The sequence below is a fragment of the Chaetodon auriga genome, chromosome 7 (assembly GCF_051107435.1).
Source record: "Chaetodon auriga isolate fChaAug3 chromosome 7, fChaAug3.hap1, whole genome shotgun sequence".
NCBI lineage: Eukaryota > Metazoa > Chordata > Actinopteri > Chaetodontiformes > Chaetodontidae > Chaetodon > Chaetodon auriga.
Window position 1 is genome coordinate 15,061,690 of NC_135080.1, and position 25,421 is coordinate 15,087,110.

General features: G+C 41.6%; 6 protein-coding genes across 6 annotated transcripts; 4 read left to right on the forward strand and 2 right to left on the reverse strand.

Annotated features, from left to right (window-relative positions):
• Positions 1 to 522: 522 nt before the first annotated feature.
• On the forward strand, positions 523 to 2,208 carry lrrc51 (leucine rich repeat containing 51). Its single transcript, XM_076735990.1, has 4 exons — positions 523 to 574; positions 982 to 1,187; positions 1,282 to 1,430; positions 2,073 to 2,208. Exons 1-4 carry the CDS (start codon positions 523 to 525, stop codon positions 2,206 to 2,208), a joined length of 543 nt encoding a protein of 180 aa, XP_076592105.1.
• A 468-nt stretch (positions 2,209 to 2,676) lies between these two features.
• Positions 2,677 to 7,569, reverse strand: lamtor1 (late endosomal/lysosomal adaptor, MAPK and MTOR activator 1). The gene is made up of 5 exons (XM_076735728.1): positions 7,341 to 7,569; positions 5,891 to 6,036; positions 5,698 to 5,775; positions 5,006 to 5,129; positions 2,677 to 4,766 (listed from the first exon to the last, which is right to left on the reverse strand). Exons 1-5 carry the CDS (start codon positions 7,380 to 7,382, stop codon positions 4,674 to 4,676), a joined length of 483 nt encoding a protein of 160 aa, XP_076591843.1. The 5' UTR covers positions 7,383 to 7,569; the 3' UTR covers positions 2,677 to 4,673.
• A 1,515-nt stretch (positions 7,570 to 9,084) lies between these two features.
• Positions 9,085 to 11,627, forward strand: sfrp2l (secreted frizzled-related protein 2 like). Its single transcript, XM_076735658.1, has 3 exons — positions 9,085 to 9,681; positions 10,098 to 10,178; positions 10,384 to 11,627. Exons 1-3 carry the CDS (start codon positions 9,156 to 9,158, stop codon positions 10,800 to 10,802), a joined length of 1,026 nt encoding a protein of 341 aa, XP_076591773.1. The 5' UTR covers positions 9,085 to 9,155; the 3' UTR covers positions 10,803 to 11,627.
• A 1,110-nt stretch (positions 11,628 to 12,737) lies between these two features.
• tomt (transmembrane O-methyltransferase) lies at positions 12,738 to 13,932 on the forward strand. The gene is made up of 4 exons (XM_076736070.1): positions 12,738 to 13,014; positions 13,095 to 13,291; positions 13,488 to 13,610; positions 13,735 to 13,932. The coding sequence occupies exons 1-4, from the start codon at positions 12,753 to 12,755 to the stop codon at positions 13,930 to 13,932; spliced, it is 780 nt and encodes a 259-aa protein (XP_076592185.1). The 5' UTR covers positions 12,738 to 12,752.
• Positions 13,933 to 14,553: 621 nt separating this feature from the next.
• anapc15 (anaphase promoting complex subunit 15) lies at positions 14,554 to 16,673 on the reverse strand. The gene is made up of 5 exons (XM_076734327.1): positions 16,593 to 16,673; positions 16,125 to 16,246; positions 15,978 to 16,037; positions 15,723 to 15,863; positions 14,554 to 15,431 (listed from the first exon to the last, which is right to left on the reverse strand). The coding sequence occupies exons 2-5, from the start codon at positions 16,242 to 16,244 to the stop codon at positions 15,384 to 15,386; spliced, it is 369 nt and encodes a 122-aa protein (XP_076590442.1). The 5' UTR covers positions 16,245 to 16,246; positions 16,593 to 16,673; the 3' UTR covers positions 14,554 to 15,383.
• Positions 16,674 to 17,431: 758 nt separating this feature from the next.
• Positions 17,432 to 22,310, forward strand: folr (folate receptor). Its single transcript, XM_076735942.1, has 5 exons — positions 17,432 to 17,450; positions 20,754 to 20,886; positions 21,011 to 21,199; positions 21,613 to 21,748; positions 22,036 to 22,310. The coding sequence occupies exons 2-5, from the start codon at positions 20,758 to 20,760 to the stop codon at positions 22,308 to 22,310; spliced, it is 729 nt and encodes a 242-aa protein (XP_076592057.1). The 5' UTR covers positions 17,432 to 17,450; positions 20,754 to 20,757.
• Positions 22,311 to 25,421: the final 3,111 nt, after the last annotated feature.

Below are 25,421 nucleotides of genomic sequence, written 5' to 3' on the forward strand. Positions count from 1 at the left end.
AATATTCATATAATGCTTGAGACCTGTGGGCAAGCGTAATTTAATTGTAATATATACTGTCTAACTACAACTCCCAGTATGTACCTGTTCGTTTCCTTGGAAACGACTTGTTGTCTCTTCAACAGGTGAATGCTGAGCTAACGTTACCGCACTGAATCAGGAGTTTCCCGGTTATCTGAGATAAGAACTGTGTTGCTAATATAGGTTATTGTACTCTGATGGTAAGTGTATGATATTTGTGATAGATCAACAACTACCTGACGTAAATCAATGAGAAGAAATGACAGAAAGTTGGGGTTGTGTGGATCGATACCAGAGAAATGTATGATTTATAGCCGCTGCAAAATATACTGGAACATGACATGATAGCTGTGAAGTATGTTTGCGAAGTACATGATACGTAATGTGAGTAAATCCATCATAATTAAGTTGTTTGTGTTTTTAAAACTAATGATTGTTTTTTAATGGGTCAGTTGATGACGTCATTCTCCTCGCACAGGTGAATCTATTGCAGGTGTGATTATGTATGGAGCTCCAGTGGATTTATCATTTAAATATATCAGCAGCTTGGCAGGTAACACATTCTGTCTCAGTCAGGTTCCTGTCAGCCTTTTCAGTCTCTCCTTTGGTGCTTTACACTATTGTATACTTTTACTTCAGTAAAGTTTTGAATGTAGGACATTGTGTGGTATTCGTACTTTTACATAAGTAAAGGATCTTGGTACTTCTTCCACCTCTGGCAGTAGCAGCCTATCATGATAATGATAAGAATATTAATATATGTATTATTCTTCTCTTAAATACCCAAGATCATTTCTCATACTTTTTATCTGATTAGTTCAGTATTAAATTAGATGGAAACTGCAAGGCATCATCTTTAATAAGCTGATCGATACATGTAGATGCTTTGGAAACAGTGTGCACCATGAATAATACATTCATCATTCATATTCACTGTATTTATTTTATTTGCGGTCTCAGATGCCTGTTCAGAGGAGCCAAGCAGCAGTCTGAGACCTTTAAGGAAAAATTCAGAGATGAAGTACAGAAGCCGCTCCCTGCGTCTCAATAACAACAACATCACTGACCTTCATGACCTCCAGAAGCCTGTTAGCCACTTCCTGGCTGAGCCATCACAGCTCGCCTGGCTGGACCTCTCCTTCAACAAAATCTCACACATACATCAAGTAAGCTTCCTTCCTCCATCGCTTGTTTGTGTGTTGTAGCTGTCTTTCTTCTCTCTGTCACAGTGAACTTGAAACGTGTGTTCTTGTGTTCCAGGCTCTGTGTGAGCTGCATGAACTGCGTGTGTTGTATCTTCACGGCAACAGCATTTATATTCTGTCAGAGGTGGACAGGCTGGGAGTGCTGCCACATCTTCACACCATCACTCTGCATGGAAATGTCATTGAAACCAACAAGGCTTACAGGTGGAGCAGATGGATAATAAACACACTCACACACACATCCTAATTAGCTGTAAAATGTTTGAATGTAACACACTTTTACTTCTCAGCCGTTGTTTTGTGGTTCTTCATAAAAACTGAATGTGAATGAGTGTAACGACATTAAGCACCAAGCAGTGTCTCACGGCTGCTGGTAGTTTGCTGTCTACAGAACCAAATGCAAAGTCAGAGTAGAGTGGGGGTTTTCTCTGAGGCTACATGAGTGCAATTACATTGCAAGTGTGTGTGTCTGTGTGAGGCACGAATGCTTGGCGAGCATGTAGTTGCACCACATTGTAACAGGTGCTTAAATGCAGATCAAGCTCATATGACATACCCCAGTTGCAACACCAGTTACATACACACACACACACTCACACAGAAAGAGGAGCTGCCGGCTAGCAGTCTATTGCAATAAATTGATTTCCCATGAATCATTACAGCTTTTTTGATGAAATCTGAGCAATTTATAAAATATGTGCAGCACCAGTAAAGTAGAAAAAACGTCAACTTTTCATTGTTTGCATAGCTATGGAGTGTTCAACTTGGGCTTTCTGTGTGCACACATACAAAATGTGTATAAACTCTTTAGTGTTTAGGCATGAATGTGTTTTTCTGTGCATTTAGGAATCGTGTGATTTCTGTTCTGCCTTGGTTAAAGACAATGGATTTCAGTGCTGTCACACGCCAGGAGCGAGTCATGGCAAAGATTTGGCATCAGGGCAACAAACGCAGCAGAAACAGCAAGGAGACCCTCCAATGACTGCTGGCTGATCTCCATCGTGGTTTGTTGAAATGATGGTTTCACCCCAACCTTCTGTTCTCCGCATCCACTGTATGAAAACCTCTAAAATACCAAATATATTTTGTGTATCTGTGATATGAACAGCACTGTTTGAATACTTAGGTTTTATTTTTATCTGCTGAAATCAGCAGTTTATTATCAGACAGTCTGAGAAAGAAATCAATGCGGTAGCCATCCAAAACAGCCATTCGGTGAAGGAAGTGTCACTGAAAGAGCCTGAGATACGGCTCTGACATCCTATACATCCTCTGCCATCATTGCAAACATGAGTGTGGGTTGTGGAATATTTTAGTTTAGTTATGGATTATCTGGTTTGAACTAAATTGCATCCCAGGTTATTAATGTTACTGTCTCTGTAGCATCACTTTAACAACTACTTCCCAGACACGAGCATGTGAATGTTCAGATTTAATAAGACACAAGTGCTTATGTTGAAAACTTTTAATGAATTAATTAAACCAAAACAAACAAACAAACAAAAAAAATCTTAAAACTTTTTGGTACTAGCCTAAGATATTACAAACATCAGGTAGTAGAACACATTTGAGTAACAAACAAAACAGAGAAAAATGCCAAGAACCCATTGCAGAAAGCTCAAATCAATTGCGTGGTTGAAATAATCACAGCCTTACAGATCATCCCTTTACAGACTCAAGAGCAGCTCACCGTGCTCTCCTCTGAAGAGCAAATATACATTTAAAAACACAAATAAATAATCAGAAAAAGGTCTCGGATCATTTTATCTGTGGTGTTACATCGATTGTTAACGCTCCTCCACACTGCTACAATGGTTAGTTTCTGATTAATATGAACAACTCAGTCATATTACAATCTGCAGCGAAAAGCTTTGTTTAAAAGCTAACAAACGCAAGCCGTGAAAGTTCTTGCATTTCATAAAAACTTTTATTATCACCACGTCTTAACCAATCCTGACCAATGAACTCTCCACCAAAAGAGGAACTTCATACAATCCATCATCTGTTTTTATACTCAATCAGAAAATTCTGTACAAAGGCGGCATGAATACAGGACATCTGTCCCTGCGCCCTCCACACACCCACCCCCTTCATCTCTGTACGTCTCCACTGCTTTTACCTGTGTGAATTTCTGGGATTTGCCAGCTCATTTTGTTAGTGCTAGAAAACTGCAGAGGACACATTACTGTCTGTAAACTCAAGAGCCTGCGCCCCAAGAAAGCTCCATCTTCTCATGTCCCCTGTGACAGGCCCACCCATCACTCTCCCCTCACCTGCTTGTGTTCGCATCCTCACCCACCAGAGGACACCAGCCGTGGACTGATCACTCATGATTTGGCCTCAACTGGAGGAACAGATTGCACTCTGGGCAACGAATAACCAACCAGACCTGTTCTCACTGTATTTTTAAACATTACAGTGAAACGTTAATGAAACTCACTCAAATCAGGTTGGTTCACTGATGCATGTTGGGTTGTAGTAAGACATGGTTCTTGGTGCGGGGCGTCACTAGATTACTGTGGGATGTTTGATGCTTGAACCTAGTCAGCATACAACAGGGCTATAGTATTACAACCATATAAATTATAACGACATCTTAACCTTGAGAGAAGATATATTCCCCTGTTTTCAGCTCCGATGTTCATTTTTGTTTTTGCTGTGCAAGGACAGACTGAGGAATGGGCAGTGTCATCCTCGCACGACTGGACAGAGTTAAAGATGTGAAGTGCAAACTTTTAAGCCATGTTGCAAGTTGTTATCCAGGTAAATGGCTAAAATACTCAACCACTGCACTTGCACCTATGGTACTGTGATCATTTCAATTCTTCCCTGCCAGAGATTGCTCATTTCTCCTGTTCCAGTGGAAATTGTATCAAGTATATACACCAACAGCCAATGGTTTGTGTCAAAAATCCTACAGCTCTGTCTCAAGTGAAGACACTGTACATTCTTCTTTGCCTTTGGAGAACAGTTTGCCATGTGGAGCTGGCCTCGCTTGCCTGTGAACACAGGCTGGGGAAAATTAAAAAAAAAAAAAAAAAGATACTGAGACAGCCCTGAAAACCACTGCTAAGATAAGAGAGATAACCAAGAAGGATGAATGACGATTTTTGACGAGCTGGTTCTGACAAAGCCTGTGATCCACAAATACAGAGGAGGCCTTGTTATTGTACATAAATATGAGATCACATCCCATTGGCCCATCTACAGTAAACCATCTTCCATTGCCCATGATGACAGTTAGTCACTGACCCATAATTAAGTACACTAAACGACAGCCATAGGGTGCAATCCTACATCATCTCTGTCTTTGTAGCAGTTAGAGGTATAGCTAAGAAGCACAAGGACCAAGATGCTTTAATAAAGGCTGGGCTGGAGGGTGAGGATGCAGAAGTGACACAGAGAGAGCGGGGTGGGAGGAGCAATATGCGGGCCAGAGGTGCAGAATCAGGGAATGGCAAACTGGACCACCAGTTCTTCTTTAGCATCCACTTTGATTTGAGAGATTGCACTGTAAGCATAAGCTGCTATCTTGGACACCTGCAAATGAAAGAGGAAGACAATAAATCAAGGCTGGTCCAAAGACAAAAATAGTATCAACAGAAAAGCGCTAGATATCTTTAACATCTATTTTAAGCCACAAATTTAGTCACACACCCCTTCATACTGAAATACCACACAGCTACACCTGTTGCATACAGCTTGGAAAAGAGTATCTCTCTGATGTTGCCAATGAGCAAACTGCAACGTATCTTCCATGTGTGCCAGTGTATGATTACCTGCTGAACATCTGAGTATGGCACCAGGTCACTCGCAAGCACTTGGTGGGGCTGGCTGGTGAGGGAGGGGAGAGCAAGGGCTTTCTTCTGGGGCAGACTGTTGCTCAACACAGCCAGCTTTGTGCTGAAACAAAAACCCACAAGCTTACTGGGGCTGTCGCCCTGTCATTACCTAGGCTGAAGTTTACAGTTCAAGTTTAAAACACCGTTTGTCCTAAACACATCACCTTGTCTCATGTATTATAGCCATGTACATTTAAGCCAGCATCAACCACAGGTGTGGTTGTACAGGTAAACACTTAACAGTATTTAAGTCATCCCAACATCTCTTTCCCATAAGCGCTAAGAAAAAACAATAATGTAAAGTATCATACAGTGAACACAAGTATGTACAACATAAAATTAAGCGCAACATCTTATCAAGTAAGAATGTTATTATAGGGTTCACACAACTAAAATACCCGTGCTATCTGTGTAATTTATAGGCTGCCTACATGTATGACTCAGCTGGTTAATGATAACCATCTTCAGGTAAGTGCGATACAGACTGATTCATCTCATTTTCAAAGTCTCCTCTTGCCCAAACAGAGACCAACACCCTTCTCTTACCCATGCGGAGAAAACAAAACAGAAAACTGCAGAAGAGCAACAACTTTGCATTACAAACATTACGCAACTGCTCACCCACGTACCTGTATTGCCGAGCTTTGTCCATGTATTCATGCTGCTCCATCATGACGGAGTCAGCTGCTGAGACATCAATGATGTTCCTGACAGAGAGGAAATAATGGTACGGTTATTAAAAGGACCACATGAACTTCTGCTTGATTAGCAAGAAACGTGCCGAATCTGACTCCTCTATGGCTGCATGAAGGAGTGTCTTACTGTGCGGTCTTGGTGAGGATGGATGTGAGGAGGGCCTGTTCATCTGTCCTCGCTGAGGGGACGCTGGTAGTGATCCAGTCGGTCCCATTTGGGGGTTTGCTGACAGGGTTCGGGTGGGGGATCAGCGGCTTACGTTCATCAGGGTCCTACAACAGGTCGATAAGAACATAAATAAATGATAAAGTTTTCAGCTCATGGCAGTTTATCACATTATGGTGCGGCTGTGTAGCAAAACACTAATGGCATCTTAATTCGGCATAATAAAACATAATATTTAAGATGAGAAGTTGAAAAATGGAGTACTGTGTGACCCATTAAAAGTGATCTCTCCACTAGATACAAACAGTTAATGCAGTATGTTACATTATAACAATTAGATGAGGTGAGAAAACCCTGAGGTACCAGCTCAACAACCGCAGTGATGCATTTTTCAACAACACAACGCGTACGGTTTCATATGGTTGCACTCCTCACCCTGCTCGAAGATCAGTTCGTCTGCACACAGTAAAACCTTAAGGGGTGCAAAAACATTTGATGCAACTACCCGCCATCGCCAAATTTAGCCGCTGAATAACTGATAAAACCAAAATTAATTTCTGATACTACACTACTTTACCTGTTGCCATTAAAACCAGACATGCAACTGAATCACTAAAATTGCTCAAGGTCACACTGATTTTAACTAAGTGGACATATTTGATTGGGTTTATCTGACAGCAACATTTTCAAAGGAATGCATATTTTTTTGGGTACAACACACACAGACAGGTTAGATGTGTATTTCCAGTGTACTTCTTATGGTGCTGTCGAGAGCAGATTAAGTGCATATGAGGGAAGCTTCAGCGTGAAGGAAGAACTGACTTGTTTCCGTAAACTAAAAATACTTCGGGATCTTGAGGGTCATATGACATAAAACAGACCAAGATCATGGAGGAGAATGTCAATTACCTCTGTCGTTCATTGGCATGTTTACTGTCAGAGTTGAGCATTTAGTAATTTACTAGTGATTTAGTAATTTAGTGCCTGCTTTAAAACAACTGTTTCATGAAATGGCTGTACTTAACCAAAAACTATTCTGCCTCGCTAATATTAAAAGCAGCTATAAACAGTTGCAATTTGCACACTTTTCTTCGACATGCGTTTTTTTGCTATAAAATCTGTACAGCTCTTCTTATCAATGATCGTTTTTCATCTATGTGCTAACTTCACAACCCTCCTACAGCCAGGCCTTTACCGAAGGCTTTAGCTAGCAAGCTAAAGCTGCTTTTCAGGTGTCACTTTCACTTTAACTACTGAAAAAGCGACCACTTCATAGCGTCGTCGCACATTACTCAACTGTATGTTACGTATAAAATATAATCGATGCATAAATTGATATCATTGACATCGCTTTTAACAAAAAAAACATTGTATTTATCGGGACAGTTTTAGCCTGCTAGCAGCTAACTACCTGCTCTGTGGTCTCGTTCTCGCTGCTGTAACAGCAACCCATGACAGCGTCCAAGGGGCGAAGCTACACAACCCCAGCTTCCCTGTTCTCCGTCAGAAACAAGCCGTGTTTATCTTCTCCAACAAACATAAAACTTCTCTCCTGCGTGGTTTTACTTTAGCTTCATCTAAAGGTAGGAAGCTACTGTCAACAGCAGCTCCTCGGACGAGCTATCACATGACAGAGGCTCTGGTGCAACAACACAACGACCACTTCCGGTATTTGAGCATGGGTTTGAGAAGCAGCTGTGGCCTTCGTCACGTGACGGGAGATTTTCAAACGCGAGGTGCGTTTAAAAAGAAAAAAGACAAAATATGGGCATCAGTGGGACAAGAACACAAACATGCCCTGTTAAAATTAAAATTTTAAAATAACAATAATGCCCCATGAGGAAAATGCCAAACTGCATGTTAATGATTTTGAAAATTTGAGAGATTTGCATTATGATTGTGCAGGGCAAATTTAGTTGAATTGTATTTAATAAAACTACCACAAACAAACCAAAATATGACTTCATCAAGAAGTATTGGTTGGCCCATAGTTCCAGACATACAATGCTGCCATGTGTAATCTGCTGTCACTGGACTTGTGTGGGAACTGGGACATATCAAGGTACATTCAGAATTTACAAAGTGTGATAGGTGGGTGGGCAATAGGGGCTCAGGAACATATTTTTGACCCAGGGCACCATAAGGTCAATTCAGTCATGCTTGATGACAGTTAGATTATTGATGCATTAACTTCAGTGTTTTGATATTGGTCATACTGTGTAGCCTGCTGTTGTTGTTGTTTAACCTCCATACTATTTTTATGATCTTGAGATAAACATTAAATCCTTTACTTGAGCCAGCTCCAGTTGTTTGTGAGACATGCAATGATAATGTACTGCACTGTACTCAAGAACACAGCTATTCCACCTACACAGGTAGTGTTTTCAAAAATTTAGTGAGGCACAAACACTGCAAATAGTTAATCAAGTTCAAACTGTCTTCATTCAAGTACTGAGCAAAATCAAACAGACAGCAGAAGGAAACAGGACGAGGCACGTTTCTCCCTGGAGAAGGATGAAAGGGTCTCTGACACCCTGTGGCTGAGTATGATGACAGAGAACCACACACACACACACTTCAGCTCTAATCTCTGATTTCACAAGACAGACAGTTAATGTTTTTCAATGCTCTTCATACACTGAATCACACAACATCCTATTCACACTGCTTTTACAAGAAATACTTGCACATGCTAATATACTTTTATTGTGTAGTTACTTCAAAGCTTCCCAGTTTCTTGCAAACGCAAGCAAACTTTATAAGCAACTGGACTACAAGTACAACCATACTTTTGCTTAAGAACTTTTTCATACTAAAATGAAATGAACTATTCAGGGGACAGAAATGCATAATCCTCAAATAAGACCAAGTTTATGTAGAAGTCACTACTTGAAATTATGTGGAGTGATAATTACTTTTGAAACCGTGAACTGTATGCACTGAATATGCTTTAAAGCCTGGCTTAACACAGTACATAGAAAATGATGATTTGTAGTCACTTCACTGCATCACAAAGTTAGCAGTTTACGCCCCCGCTGGCACTGTGAACTGCGGAGGCAGACAGCAGTCTGATGGGGTGGGATGATGACTGGGAGGCGCCTGCCCTCTCATTAACCCCCCGTTTCCTCCACACCTCTTTGTTTACACCTACAGGCTGGTCAAGTCCAGGCAGAAGCTTCGTAGACTTCGTTCGTTCACTTCGTTCTTGCTGGGAACAAAAGCAGAAATGTTTGTTTCTGTGCTCAGCTTCATTTTGTTCTTGGAATTTTGTCATGCGTCTGACACCGCGGTTCCTGCGCAGCTCGGCCCACCGTCGCTCAGGTTCCGTTCCTCGGTCCGCTCGGTGTGTAAGCCCATCCCGAGCACCCTGTCTCTGTGCCACGGGATCGGCTACAGGCACATGCGGGTCCCCAACTTGCTCGGCCACGATACACTGAGGGAGGCTCAGCAGCAGTCGGCGGCCTGGCTGCCCCTCATCTCCAAGCTGTGCCACCGGGACACCAAGAAGTTCCTGTGCTCGCTGTTCGCTCCGGTGTGTCTACCGGAGCTCAGCGGGCCGGTCAGCCCCTGCAGGAGCCTGTGTGAGGCCGTGCGGGACGGCTGCGTGCCCGTGATGAGCGCGTTCGGGTTCCCCTGGCCGGAGATGTTCAACTGCACCCGCTTCCCACGCGGGACCGAACTCTGTATCCCGGCAACCGGAGAGCACGAGGGGCGGACGGCGGAGGAGGTCAGGCGCGAGGAGGCGTTGAAAGGTGAAAATTCATGCTAGACTCACTGCGAACTGGGAGCTACACACTCTCCTTTTCAATCAACATTTCCATCACCAAGTAGTTTGTCTTTTAACACTGTGACACTCATGAAAACGTTTTTCATATAAATTTTTATTTTTGGGCCTGTTGTATATTATACCTATATAGCTATTATTGTAGCCTATGTATAACTTGCACTACCTTCGGCAGTATGCCCTAAAGTCACAATATGCCTACTACCTCAGTTAGACTCTTCACTACACCACTGTTATCATCCCTGCATGCATTTTTCTGTGTAATGACCAAATTAGAGGCAACCGGTATCAGCATGCCACTATAAATACTGGCTTGTCACAAACATTTCAGCATCAGCACTTAGTTCTGCTAATGAGTAATCCCCTCTCTTGTCGATCCCCCAGGGAGTGTTATCTGTGATGCCTGCAGTCTGGCTGCTGAAGGAGAGACTGACATCCAGGAAAACTTCTGCCACAGTTCATATGGTGAGGACAAATTGATCTAGATAATGTAGGTTACAAAATACATCCTGTTTTTTACTTTTGAGAAAAGAGCATAACAGCATTAACATCAGCATTAATATAAAACAGGCTACTGAACAGGTAATCTAATCATACAGATAGAGAGGTTGTTTTACAACGTGTCTGAAATGGCACCCGTGAAAGAGTATTGTTTCTGTCTCTGTTGCAGCATTTAAAATGCGTCTGGGCAGTGTGTCAGCAGTGGGAGGGGACCGTCAGCTGGTGCCTACGGCCCGCAGCCGCATCCTGAGGTGGGCAGGGGGAGGTGCAGAGAGGGCAGAAGGGGTTGGAGGCGCAATGGCCCACAGCGCTTTGTGGCTGCATGAAGGAGGCACCTGTACTTGCCCTGGCTTAGACTCTGCAGAGACAAATGAAGACACAGGGTTACAGGAGGAACAGGTGGACAAGAGACAAGAAAAGGACAGAGGAAAGGAGGCGAATGGGGCCCGGAGTGAATGGTACCTGGCCCTGGCTCAGGCTGAAGAGGGAAGACTGGTGCTGACGCGGCTGGTGAGGTGGACCAGAGGGGACAAAGAGCTGAAGAAGTTCATCAGGGTCCTCCTTAAACAGTCCTGTCCAGAGCTGTAGACAGGCAGTTATCAACCTTTGCAGTCCTGCCTCATGGACGCTGCTTCGTGGCCAGATGCAGTCTGTAACTTCAAATGAAACAGAGCTAAAATGCCTAAGGAATAGATGTTCAGCTAACAAATAGGTCCCACATAACACTGAATAGATCACTTGAGCACAGATTGTTAGATACTGTCTAAATGAACCAGTGCTTAAAGATGAGTTCATGTGTAAATCGGCATTCTGGCCACTTCTTGATGAATTGTCCCTGATTAACTCTGAAAAGGGTGCTAAATCCCACACACTCAATAACTAATCAAGTCTTCCTTACCAAGTCCATATTATTTTATGTACCATACTGTTAGTTCAGGAGTGTTTTTGTACCAATTCGCCCATAGTTCTGGAAATCTCACACACACACAGTGACGGTGAGGTTCACTATAAAAGTCATGATTACATGTGGCATGCAAAGGTTGATATAACTCCAAATGGGGCAATATTTATGAGTGTTTTTTCTACTTTTGTGTACATTTGTGTATATAGAAGAGACAAAATGTAACCCTTTAATCAAAATCAAGATGTTGAGTAGTTTTAGTCATAGTTGCAGGGCTGATCTTGTCACATATTTGGGTTGAAGCAGCATAACTGTTGTTATTCCCTGTAATGATAAAATGTTTTCATTCCTATTTTAACACAGCTTCATAATACTTTCATATATATTCAGCCTATGCTATAAATATAATAGAAGAACAACAACAAACACATGTTTGGATGCTATAATCTCAGGTCACATCGGCAGAGAAGCACTGAAAAAGAAAGAAACTGCGATGTGAACAATCATTTACATTTGGGTTGGGTCTTATTTTTGCATTTTGCGACATTTATTTGTACCGAGCATGGTTCTTCTGTAGGTTTTTAAATGTTTTTTTTTATTATAATTAAATAAGCTTTGATAAACATGTTGTTTTTTAAATTGGGTTGAGTTACTTCAGTGAATATTACATAAATGAGCTTTTTGTGTGTGTGTTTTTCTCCATCTTTCTTTCCATCATGACTCAGTAAAGAAAGAAATTTGATTCCACACAGACACACACCTGTTGATGTTAGCTTGATATATCACATGTCCGTTTCACACTGCCTCTCTCTTTCTCGTTGTCTCTGCTCCTGTTCACAGTATCTGTCTTATTCTAAACATCTGGACAAGAGCCTGTGTGCCTGATCAAAAATGACAAAAACTGATGCTGTAGAGCTATTTATGTTACTATCAGTGTTTGTTAATGGTAAATAATTACAGTAAATATACTGTCATGCATGTGACACATTAATTATTCATACCCCCGTGTCTCTTACCTTCTCTGACACACACATACACACACCTCTCCGTCTCTCTGCACTCGTCTCAGCTGCCACAACCACCTTCGCCATCATCAACGCTGCTGCTTTCGCCAAAACCTCTTCAGACACAGGTGAGTCTGTCCGTTTCATGGGACAGTAAGACAGACTTTATTTTGCTGCAGATATTTTGCTCAAACATCTGCTGTGTGTGTGCGTGTGTGTGTGGTGCAGAAAGCCTGTGGGGTCTATAGTTACCGGAGAAACATCTAGAGAGGCACAGCACTTTCTCTCACATCTACCACAGGACTAAAGCATGAACGATTGCTCCTGTGTAGATCTCATCGTTATTAATCAGAAGGGTTTGTCTCAATGTGTGTGAAATTTTGTTGTCAGGTAAAGATTGAGATTATTAAAATTGTCGCCCCCGTTTTGGTCTCATTAATTAGAGACCCTTTGTCAATTGTGAGTGATCTTTCTGTGGTGTTGCTGTAATGAATTCATGGCTTTGACCATTGAACACATGGACCATTAAGAGAGCACATTTAGCTGCAGAGCCTCAATACCACATAAAGTTATATTCATGAATTACTGCATGTGAGAACAATGAATTTGACTCGTTCTGTCTACAGGCTAGAAATGGTGTCTCCTGCCATCGCTCTGGCCTTCCTTCCCCTCTTGCTGACACTGATTATCAGGTACCGCTACTACTTTGTGCTGTTCTATCGGGCCGTCCTGGTCAGGACATGGAAGGACTGTGTTACTGGTCTGAGTAGGGAGGAGCGTGCCTACCAGTATGTTCTCACTCATGCCACTCCTGGAGACCCTGAGAGCATCCTGGAGGCCTTCGATGTCTGGTGCAGCAAGGTGGAGTTCATCAGCAACATTGGGCCTAAAAAAGGTGAGGAGGGAATTCACTTCAAACAACAATTGATCTGTTTATGAGCATGATTTTTACATGTTTGGTTCTTTTGAGTGTAGGGAAGATCCTGGACCGGCTGCTGATGGAGCAGAGCCCTCTGACAGTGCTGGAGCTGGGTGCCCACTGTGGGTACAGCACGGTGCGGATCGCCCGGGCTCTGCCCCTGGGTGCCAGGCTCTACAGCATCGAGATGTACCAGAGGAATGCAGCCATCGCTGAGAAAATCATCCGCCTGGCAGGGTTTGATGATGATACGGTGAGAGAGCAGAAACATGCAACTTATTTACAGCGTTTCAATGTACATCCAAATGCACTCCATGTACTATCGGCCTTCTGGCAACAGCCCCAAATGACCCACCTCAGCATCATTTGTTTTTACATAAATATGGGACATTTCTATAAAATATATTGAGTATTATAACTTTGAGGCATCCATGCTGCACGTTCTCCAGGTGGAGCTCATCGTGAATCCATCTGATGAGGTGATCCCTCGGCTGCAGTCTGACTACGGTTTGGAAAGGCTGGATTTTGTCTTCATGGACCACTGGAAGAAATGCTATGCCCCTGATCTGCAGGTAACTCTAATGAATCATGACAGAGTACATTTATATGTGTGTTAAACAAACAAACAAAAAAATCTACTAATACTTTGGTGACGTTCATGCAGTTGATCCATGATATGGCCTCTGTGTGTCACAGATGCTGGAGGGCGTTGGTCTACTGGGGAAAGGGTCTATGATCGTGGCCGACAATGTGCTGTTCCCTGGGGCTCCAAAGTTCCTCAGATACATCCGTAAGAGCGGCCTGTATGAGTGGAAGATCCACCGGGCCACACTGGAGTACAGCAAAGGCATCAGGGATGGGATGGCTGAGCTGGTGTACCAGGGAATCAAGTAGATGGCGCAGACTGGGATATCAAACACTTGTGGCAAGGGATGGATTGATGATGGTATAACCCATGTTCAAACTAATTTTTATAGAAAATTGTGATGAAAAGGTTACTGTGAATGTAAAAGGTTACATTCACCTGAAAACTGTAGCACCTCAGTATCAAGGTTTTCAGAATGCATCATATCTACCTGCCAGCGCCCTCTCCTGTAAAAAAAAAAAAAAAAAAGAGAGAATTATCAGGAAAAGTGTTGTCATCTACCAACATGTGCTCAGCACTAGTTTCGATAGAGAAACAACATCCACCTTTTTGTTCCTGCTGGGGTCTTTGTTACATGTCACCACCCCTGTTATTCTCTTCTGTCTGCGAGCTAGTAAAAGCAGCGATATCAGAAGAAAATTAAAATCCTTATTTCTTTAATCAGAACTGCCAAATTAAAAATAAATCTAAGAGTAAATTCATTAAGCATGCTATTTTTGTTGAGTTTAGAATAAATATCCTCTGTGCACAGGTTTAACAATGAAAACTGTTGTATGTAACATCAACTGTTGTGGAACTGAAATGTGGGCATCTCACAACCATGTTACAATTTTTTATTCATAAGAAATTCAAATGTCAAAAAACAAACGTGGTTTCATCAAAATTATTTCATTTAATACAAACAGTGAAGACTTCAGTTCATCTCAGTAGAACTAATCAAACCCTTGCCAAACAATCCTTTCAGATAAAGATGGATGGACAGTGTGCGTTCATATTTCAATTACATGATTCAATGGCTGCTTTTGTCTTTGACACAGCTAAAGAGTGCAGTTCAAAATTCATTTCAATGAGACGTGATGAACTGGGTTAACATAAAACATTTTCACGAGCTTCTGTGAAATAATTCAGATATCTGTAACAAAAGATTAACAGCATGCACAACACCGCTATGACGCAGAACTGCACTACATCGTGATTCCACTTCATAAGTAACAAATTTTTTAGCTGACTGAAGTTTTGTTTGTGCTCAGTCAGCTGTCTGGCAAAGAGGCACGTGACTGATCATAGGACAGTCAGTCAAAGTTTAAATGACCCATCACTGGACTGATGCCTACTGCTGCCACTGTGTGGCTGTGTGTCATAAAACAGTAGGAGTGCAGTGGGAGTGTGTCTGTGCATCTGTGTGTGAGTTTGACAGGTTCACACATTGTCACTAGAAGGACAACAGGACATGTGCACAGGAACTCAAACAAACATCCAAACCAGTATTTAAACAATGTGAACGTGCGCCAGGTAGCAACACTCAAAGCTTGCTGGTTTTATCCAACCACCCTCTGAAGGACATCAAGGTACAAGCTTAGATTCAACTATAGTCTTTTCCAGAAAATATATCTGTGTCCCAGACTGAAGGGGCAACAGTCAATGGGGAGTAGAAATCCAGTGCCAGGCAGTTTGATGGAGACAAGCATTCTCTTTTGTCTTAAATCATCCATTGGTCTTGGTCTTGATCTGGTCCCTCCATGTCCACCTGACAGAAAGAAACAGAATGAGATTAAAGGCTTGGACTTGTCTGTTTGGAGGAAAAGAAAAGAAAGAATTTTCAGGGTATTTAGGACACCTTGCAATCATGCCTTCAGCTGAAAAATGTAATTTTAACTCATGGTTTTTGAAAATGTTGTTGGAAAATGAATTCCTTCCTTCTCTTACCAACATTAAGCCATATGCTCGGTCAGGTTAATGACACTGCAGCAAATGCTATGCTTGAGTTTGTCTCAATCACTTAGTGTAGTGCAAATCTACAAATCATCCATTAAAGCACCTCATGGATCTCGCCATCATCCGGTGACTCATTGTAGTCATTCATCTCATCCATGTCCTGCATGTCCTCTTCGTCTTCAGAGTCTTCCTCGCTGTCCTCCTCGTCCTCGTCATCCTCCTCTTCCTCCTCTTCATATCCTGCCTGCATCAGAATGAAGGCAGATGGCATTAAATGAAGGGAACTATCTAACCCGTGTGTGTGTCACATTGCGGCATGAAGAAACTCGGCTTAAAATGCACGTGTTGGTTGCATTACCTCAAAAATAGGTTTCCCAATGGGCATCAGGTTGTTGTCTTTCTCGGCGATGCTCTGCAGCTGAGACAGTAGAGACAGAGTGAGCACATATGAAATCTATGAGCATGAAGAGTGAGAAGGTGACCGCGTTTCTGCAGAGTTGTTTACCCAGGTTTGGTGCTGCTGCTCCTGCTGGTGCAGCTCCGTCTCGTCCACGCAGGGACGGTCCAAGTTGAACCACAGGGACTCCGTTATCCGAGGGAAGAGTGAGGGGAACAGGGTGGACATGTCTGAAAAAACAAGCACAGTGTCAGACAGCAAGCCTGTATGTAGCCTGGTCTGAGGCTGCGTGCAGGATTTACACACACAAAAAAAGCATTAAAACCTGCGTTTTCGCGAAAGAAATAGAGTGATACGGTGTGTGTCAGAGCCACACAAACACTGGGCTGGTGGAGGGGCACAGCAGGTTAACGGAACATCGGTAAAACACGATTTTAAGTCCTCCTGTTCTCTGACAAACAAACTCGAAAACGTAATGTCACCACAGCGAACCGCCAGGGTAAAAAATATAAAAAGGATTATAGCATGAACTTTTAGACGTCACCTATAGCGACATTATACAGTTCGAGTAAGTACCTTCCAATTTATCGCTCCAGCTTTCGAAATTTTCAAAATAAACTTATCCGGAAGCTGCTGGTGTTCACCTCTAAATATTTCCGGAGTCGTCTTGTGACTCTTCGCAAAGGTTCCGCTTGGGCGACAGCAGAACAACCAGGAAAGTGAAGCTAAAACAAAAATAAAAATTACTAATATTACTAATATTAATTATTAATAATCCGGGTAGTATATTGATAGCGATGTTAGTGATCTGTTTATATAGTAATATACACTTTCTGACGAATTTAGTCGCATACTGATGGATATCTCAATCAACAGCAAGGGACACGGGATGACAACCATTCAAAGTGACCATTATAACATTTTGTCGTATTTTAAGATTATAACATTTCAATATTGTAAGATTTCATCTGTGAACCTCACTCTTGTACTTAAAAGGGAAGATAATGTGTACTGTATTGCTTGCAATGAAAATGCATTAAATGAGAGTATAGAGAATGAAGTCAGTGCAACAATAAACAATAAAATTACTTTACAATCACGTAATTTTGAAATATCTGATTATTGCGTAGTTTCCCCTTAATGTAAAACCAAATTTAGTTAAATAAATACTATGTAAATCACTTCAATCACTTTGATCTTTTACTTGAGCAGGCCTTTAATTTCTAAAATGTAGGCATTCAAATATTGTGGTCTTATTGCTCAACTGCGTTTTGGTCATAAATAATTTTAATCGGAAAATTATTTAAAAAGAAATGATCATTGTCATTGTCACATCAACCCTGTTACCCTGCAAAACAATGGGGTTTCCCAAGGACAGGAAGTTTGGAAAAGTTACATCATATCTCCACGAGAGAGTTGGCAGCTCAAAGACGAGTAAGTTTGTGCTATTTTTGATGTTTTATACAGCTCGGCTGAGGGGAACTAGCATAGTACATCAACACTGTTACCTAAATCTAAACAACTGCCTTTCTTTTCACATTATGATCAATATTCACAAAGAATAACCTTTTAAATGAACTCACATGTGGTCCTGTTACCTTGATCTGTTACCCTGCAAATTGGCTTGAAATAGACAACAATGTCACCTTTTCAGAGCATGTGAGCAACAGGGTTGACATGAAACACTGTTTTTACTGTGTTGGCTGTCTTTGTAGGTTAGCCTTAAGAAGCTTTGTTAAGGTATTCTCTCTTTGTATTGATAAATAATTGTTGTATTCAGGGTAGCATCTGACCTTGAACCATGCTTTGGAGAAACAGTACTGTGTTTGTTTTGCATGCGTCCCTGATGTATCTCTACTTTATTTACATAGTTTTATCATTATTTTGTAGAATTATCCATTTTTGAATTGTCTTGAACAGATGTGAGTAGAATGCCATTAATTGCCATAAATCCAGAGAACAACATTGTGTAACTGTGGAGGTCAAACTACAATGTATGACCCGTGTCAACCCTGTTCAGTGTTTCTCAGTGTTTCTTCTTTTGAATATTCTTTTCCCGTAAATATGTGGCTACCATCTTAAACTTCAGTGCTCTGGCATAATCTGTGAGAAAAATATCCTGTTTTTGTTTTTGTTTTTTTTTCCAGTAAAGTAATAATTTCAGTGAAAAGAGGGACCAATGTACTCTTCATATATGTGCAGTCTAAAACCGAAAAGGCACCTTTTTTACAGAATGTTCCCAAACTGAACGGAGGGCCAACAACAAAAGATGCTGGTAGACAAATCTCTGTAAATTCAAAACCTATGTTTTTATTACTCATCAGTGAAATCAAACAGTATATTGATCTGAATCTCTTTATCAAACAAGAAGAAAGCAAAAGAAAAGGAATAAGTGTTTGTCTGAAGACATTTGCACTCTAAATCATTTATACCCTCTGAGACACACACCTACATAAATACACACACACACACACACCTAACCCTAACTATAACTCTAAGGCCTGCGTGCCTTTATGCCAAATCTTAATCTTAACTAAAGTCTTCACCATAAATTGTAATGATTTATTTTATGGGGGCTTGCGTTTTGTCATCGTAAAGAAGGCAAGTCCCCACAATGTGAGTGTGTAAGCAGATTTTTGTAAAATGAGTAATACACGTCCATATTCACACTCATAATTAGCCACCAACTTCAACATGCTTGTAATGTTCAAAGTTGAAGTTGAGTTGGACCACCAATACCACTGCAGCAGAAACCATCGGGTGTCTTAACTACCACCTTTTGACTCCTCTTATTGCCTTGACAGGTCATGCTGCCATTTCACAAAAGATATCCATGGTGTGTGTGTGTGAGTGAGTGAGTGAGTGAGTGTGTGAGAAAGAGCAGAGTAGACCTTGAGATAAAACAAACCTTCCTCACAGTAAGACGTAATAAAACAGATAATCATACACGCTGCCTCTTTCTCGTTCCTTCTCTTTATCTCAAACACACACACACACACACCCACACACACACACACACACACACACACACACACACACAGAGGCAGACTTTGGACTTTGGAGACATATTAATTAAGACTACAGCAAGCTGTCACGGTTTACTTGCATTAGGAGCAACCTTATTCAAGTCACACTCACACACTCATGCACACACACACACTCACAGAAACACGTGTGTAAGAGGTGAGTGGAGATACTGATTTGTAGGATCACTTCTTCAGAAACGTCTAACAAGGAACGTTACAAGGTAAAGTACCTCCGTTCATCATGTCTTGTAGAAATCTCGTTGGTCTTTCAATGAGTTGCCACATAGTAGTTGTTATTTTTCCTAAATCATGTGTTTTGTTTCAAGTGAAATATTTGATTTCTTTTTAAAGAAAGAAGAAACTGTGCAACAGCGGTTTCATTCACATTCACACTGTTTTTTTTAGCTTCTTTCCATTGTGGCTTTCTTTTTAGGTTACAGGTTCAGGGGCACAGGTGTAGATATAGTTTAATTGAAACTGTGTCTTCTTTGCAATTTTCAATCAATCTTCTCTTTGTCATTCAACTAAAGCTGTTGCTATCTTTTAAATTTACATAGAGGTTACAGAGTAATGCATCAGGGCGTGAAACAAACACCAGTGAAAGGTTGAGTTGACACTTGCTGGACGAGGTTTTGTCTGTCACAGTTTTATACTACATATGGTTCCTGAAGTACCTGAAAATGAAAACAAATGTGTGCAATGTTTGAGTGGACACAGTTTTCCTTTGAATCGGAATCACAAATGTGACACATTTCTGTGTCTCTTGTGTCTGTCATCAGTTTGAGTTGTTTATTTCTGCCAGATCGTACTGTGTTGTGTTGTTGATTGTAACTTTCGTTGAGAGTGATGGACTGGCCAACCTGTTGTAACCTCCATGGAAACACAGGCCTTTATGAATTCTGGATAAGATTACCATTAATTCTAGCAAAACACCCCAAAGCATGACATTTTTGACAGTGGAAAATGCAAAAGCAGACTCTGAAACAATTCTGCCCCAAGGTATGCCCCTTTAAGTCAGGGCCCTTGGCCGTGGACAGCATCTGTGGCCTGCTTGCGCCAGCATGGTACTCCTAGAAAATAAAAAATAGCGAATAAATAATCTACAAGCAGTGATTTACCTTTTCCTCAAGGGATAAATATTAGAAGTGCACTGTTCAATGAAGAAACCATTCTTCAAGTGTTAAAAAAAAAAAGAGGGAAATGCAGGTAAAAATCACTTAAAATTTGCATTTCCCTCCAAACCACATCACATCTCCCCTCCAACAATACCACACTTGCTGCATTCCCCCAGAACCTTGACCGTAAAAGGAGTCCAAATATTGGGCTTGGTTTGGGAGCTCTTGGGTACCAATCCTAGGCTGGTTAAGTGCAGTTTAGAGAAGAGGTGAGAAACACAAGCACAATGATTAAATAGATATCGAAATATGTGTAATTCTCTATTACTATATGTGCTCTGGCCACAATGCACAAACAACCAGCCTAAATACTGTAAACAGATCTCAAAAGTCTCCAATCAGTGATTATTACCAAACCTTATTTAGTAATTAATACCTGCTGTCTAGCTGGTATGAAAGTGACTGAGGTGGACAAAGTACGGTGTGTGTGTCTACAGGGCATCCCCATAGCAAGGACGTCACCTTTTGATTGGTACCGTATGTTGGTTGATTTAAAGTACTTTCCATTGATATATTTTAATGCATCCTTGCTGCAGAGCCATGTGGGTTGTCCTGGCCTTGCTGTTAGCCGTCTCCAGTGGCGCTCTGTCTCTGGACCCACTCAACATGTGTATGGATGCCAAACACCACAAAGTAGAGCCTGGCCCCGAGGGACAACTTTACAGTCAGGTGATGAACACAAATGTACCCCAGGCAGTGTTTCTAAAGCTGCTGATCCCGACCCAGGGCTGAAACAAAAATGTGTTCGTTCAGCAGCATAAAGTGACTCCTCTCTCCTCTTCCTCTTTCCCAGTGTGCTCCATGGCGTGACAATGCATGCTGCACAGCCAACACCACTGAGGAAGCCCATACTAATAACTCCACCCTGTACAACTTCAACTTGAATCACTGTGGTGCCATGAGCAAAAAATGCGAGAAACATTTCATCCAGGACACTTGCTTCTATGAGTGCTCACCACACTTGGGACCCTGGATAAAAGAAGTGTGTATTGTGCATTTGTGCTCTCGCTCTCTCGTATGTGTATATTTACAACACTAGATGGCAGCATAAGAACTTGAAAGGACAGCTAAGAGAGCTGACCAGGACAGTAAAATTCACACATCAGCACAGTTTGTTGCCATTAATCTATGTCATCAAAGTAATAAAAAGATAACAGGCTCAAATTACATTTCATAAAGAGAGACAATGTCATGTGTTTCATTGTAGAGACCTTTATAACTCTCCTGACAGATCAACTGAAGACTTACAGTTGTGTTGTATCTTCAAGGTCAAGGAGTTTCATTCGAGAAATATATCACTTGTGTTCTGAAATCATTGATCATACAAACTAGTCACTTTGTGTGTGTGTGTGTGTGTGTGTGTGTGTGTGTGTGTGTGTGTGTGTGTGTGTATAGGTGAATCAGAGCTGGCGTAAGGAACGTATCGTGGATGTGCCTTTGTGTCAAGAGGACTGCCATGATTGGTGGGAGGACTGCAAGGATGAAATCACCTGCAAGAGTGACTGGCACTTTGGATGGGACTGGGACTCGGGTAAGAACAAAAACATGCATGCACATATGCCTGCACACGTACAGACCAGTGGTTACATACACCACAAAAAGCAAATTCACACCTTTGCACACTTGTCTCACACAAAAAACAAACACACATGACAACATCCACACAAAATGCACAGGCCCACTCATCAACACACACAGATCCTCCATTATACTATCTTTACTACTAGCTAGGTAATTACTGCATTTAAAATCCAATTGTACTTGAGAAACAGTTATGACTGTGATTTGGACTCATTCTAATCCTCTGCTCCCCTACAGGTATTAACAAATGCCCTGCAGGCAGCAAGTGCAGACCTTGGACCGAGGTTTACCCCACACCCAAGTCCATGTGTGAAGAAATCTGGTCCAATTCCTACATTTATACCACCTACACCAAATCCTCAGGCCGCTGCATGCAGCTCTGGTTCAATGGGTCAAACCCCAACAAGAAGGTAGCTGAGTACTACTATAACAATGCACAGCAACACCAAAGCTTTGCCTTGACAATGCTACTTTCCCTGGCTTTCACATCTTTCTCTGTTATGAAGCACTGAAATTATATCCTTGACCTATTCTGTGTCAACTCAGAGGTACCAATAAAAGTGATTTCAAACGCTCTCCTGTCTCTGGTGCTTTCTTGTCCTTTTTTGAGTCACTAAGCCTCCCAATTGATGGTAAGATCCTCTGTTTTGCATCCTATGGAAGAAAGCTGTGATCATTTGCTGCATGGCCTTTGCAAATTGTCCACGTAGGGGCAGACATGGATTGTCAGCACTCCTTTTTGGGAATATGCAGTACATCATATTCTCCATCAGGACAAAAACAGCAAAACGTGAAGGAAATACAGTAGAAACACACACAAAAATCAAGAGTATAGGTTCACCATCAAAACGTGAAAGTGTCCAAAATCAAGGCAGCACAGCAGTTTCATGTCTAGGAAAGTTCGGTAGATCTGAAAATCTGTGTGGATAAAAAAAAAAAAAAAGAAGGAAAATAATAATAAGGCAATAAAACAAAAATAAACATGTGCTTCTCGACAAGGCATGAAGGGACGTGTCACATATTGTATTGCTGCACAGCTCTGGGATCACATTTCTCTGTGCAAACTATGGATAAGTTTAATAACCCCTTCATAACCTCAACTACCAGTGATGAAACAGGAAAACTGACCCAGGATCTGCACTGAGGGAAAATGTTTCTCTATACAGGGCCCCAGTGATCACACCATCACATGACCACTCTGGGCCAGCTAGTGGTTAGTGGGCTCCACTGCTTGGTAATTATGGAGTTCCAGTCCCCTGAGTGTGTGTGTGTTTGTGTGTGTGTGTGTGTGTGTGTGTGTGTGTGTGTGTGTGTGTGTGTGTGTGTGTGTGTGTGTGTGACAGTGAGGAAGAAAAGGACAGAGAGGAAGAGGGAGGGAGAGTAAGGGTGTGTTAATGCCTCTCTTACTCTGTGTTTAAGTGTGTTTGTATGTTACTCAATATTTGTGTGTGTGTGTGTGTGTGTGTGTGTGTGTGTGCGCATGTGTGTGCATGAGTGACTGTGAGAGGCATGTGTTTACAGATGTGTGTGTGTCAATGTCATGTCTGAATATGTTCAGGTCTTTAAATAAATCTTGTGATGGTTAGCCCACAGAGGACCTCAGCTGATCAGAGATAAGTCTGAGATATATATATTTGGCAACTTCTGTACACTGTGTACTTTTATAATGAAGGCCTGAGATACATGATTTTAAAAAGACATAACTGATGTAGTCAACAGTATCTTAATATTTTCTATTTTGAAAAAGCAGTCTTGCCATCTGACAGAGATCAGACATGTCAAAGTGCTGCTTCATTTCTGAGGCTGATAATATCTTTCCTGTTCATACCGCTGCATAATTTAGCATTGAAAGTTTAGCTGTGAGCCACGGGCCAGTCTTTCCTGTCTCTCTTCTCTACATGAACTATATGCATAAAGCTCCAATACAAACAGATGGGTGGCCTTAGATAGGACAATGCCATTGCAGAAGTACAGTAATGCTGGAGCCATTATTCAGTTATGAGCGACAATGTGCCAATACTTTCCATTGAGACCTAAAATAAGACTCAGTGTAGATTTCAACTGCTGTTTACATGCTAAAAGCGCAGTGCAATAATGTTGAGCTGGCATTGTATGAGTTGGTTTTATGAGGGCAAAAATATTGTGTATTTACTGATTTAACATTACATAAGTTTTTAGGGATAATGGATTTTGGCTGATAGCATCCATGCTAGTTCACTTTCAAGATACTTACATAATATTTAGCACATCCATAACATTTTTAATATATCAGATCAGATTCTCTTCTGTGTGCTTTGATGTTGATATGAACAATATTTACAAATCAGAAACTTTTATACAACATAACATGATAAAACTCTAACACGCTGACTGTATATCTAGCTATAGGAATACAGCTGAGTCTAACTGGAAAAGCACAGCTGAGCCTGAAACAGTAAAGCAACACTAATGAAAGTTGAGCCAAGTCTAAAGATGTGACACTGGGCCTGACAATCTGATTCTGAGATGTCCACATAGTGTGGCCTCAGTACAGTGGCCTAAAACAACCCTGCCATGGTGGCTGTTTCATATAAGGGGATAAATAGGTTATGAGCTGTATTGTTAACAGTGTGGCCTGTGTGCAAAAGTATCTATCCATTGTTCACCCATCTAAATATTTGGTTTTTGGCTTTTGTAATGAGCATCACAGCCTCACTGTGCTGTTAGTATGGTTATAGACAATTATGGTAAGATGCAAAAGGAAAGAAATGTGCGAAATTACTTATTTTTAAGATGAATTGCTGACAAAGTAGTTTTATTATGATGTGACATCTTGCAGCACACTTTTACGATCCCTGCATGCAGACATATTGTTAAGCCGCATACTTTTACAGTCTTTTACAGTCAGCTCACACACACGCAGACACACAGAGGCATACACAGTGTGATGCCATAGCCAGAAATAGCTTTGGGATGGCTGCTGTCCATGCGGCTATTAATACACAGCTTTTCTGAGGTCATTGGCAACATACACGACCCTGCCCAACTCTCACCCTCTCTCTCCCTCACTTAAACTCTACCTCTCTCTTGCTTTGTATGTGTGTGTGTGTGTGTGTGTGTGTGTGTCTATGTGTGTGTGTGCCTACGTGTGTTCATACCACAATTTAGGAGTCAGACTTTCTGTGGGCAACTTAAGAAAAAAAAAGAATGGCTAAAGTCACAATAATGTGCAATGATCTCCAAATGTTGGGTTGGCAGATTCCTGTGTTTTGCCAGTCTGGCCCCTAGGTGGACAGCTACACCTTGCGTGTGTGTGTGTGTGTGTGTGTGTGTGTGTGTGTGTGTGTGTGTGTGTGTGTGTGTGTGTGTGTGTGTGTGTTCGTGCGTGTGTGTGGTCTGGAAAATAAAAGGATTGCATAACTGGATTGGAGCTTGTGTTGAGAATTTATTGCAGCCTGGCCTCTGCAGTGGCTGCAGGTCACACCGATATTCAAAGAGGAAAGCCCTCTGGCATTAGTGAAGGCTTTGCCCGTGTAGGCTACAACTCAGAGCCATGATAGAAGAGTCGAGAGGAAAACTAAAGACAATTCCCTTTTGAAGATTTGTACATTTTAAAGAGAAGGATATCAGTAGCTGCAGTGTCT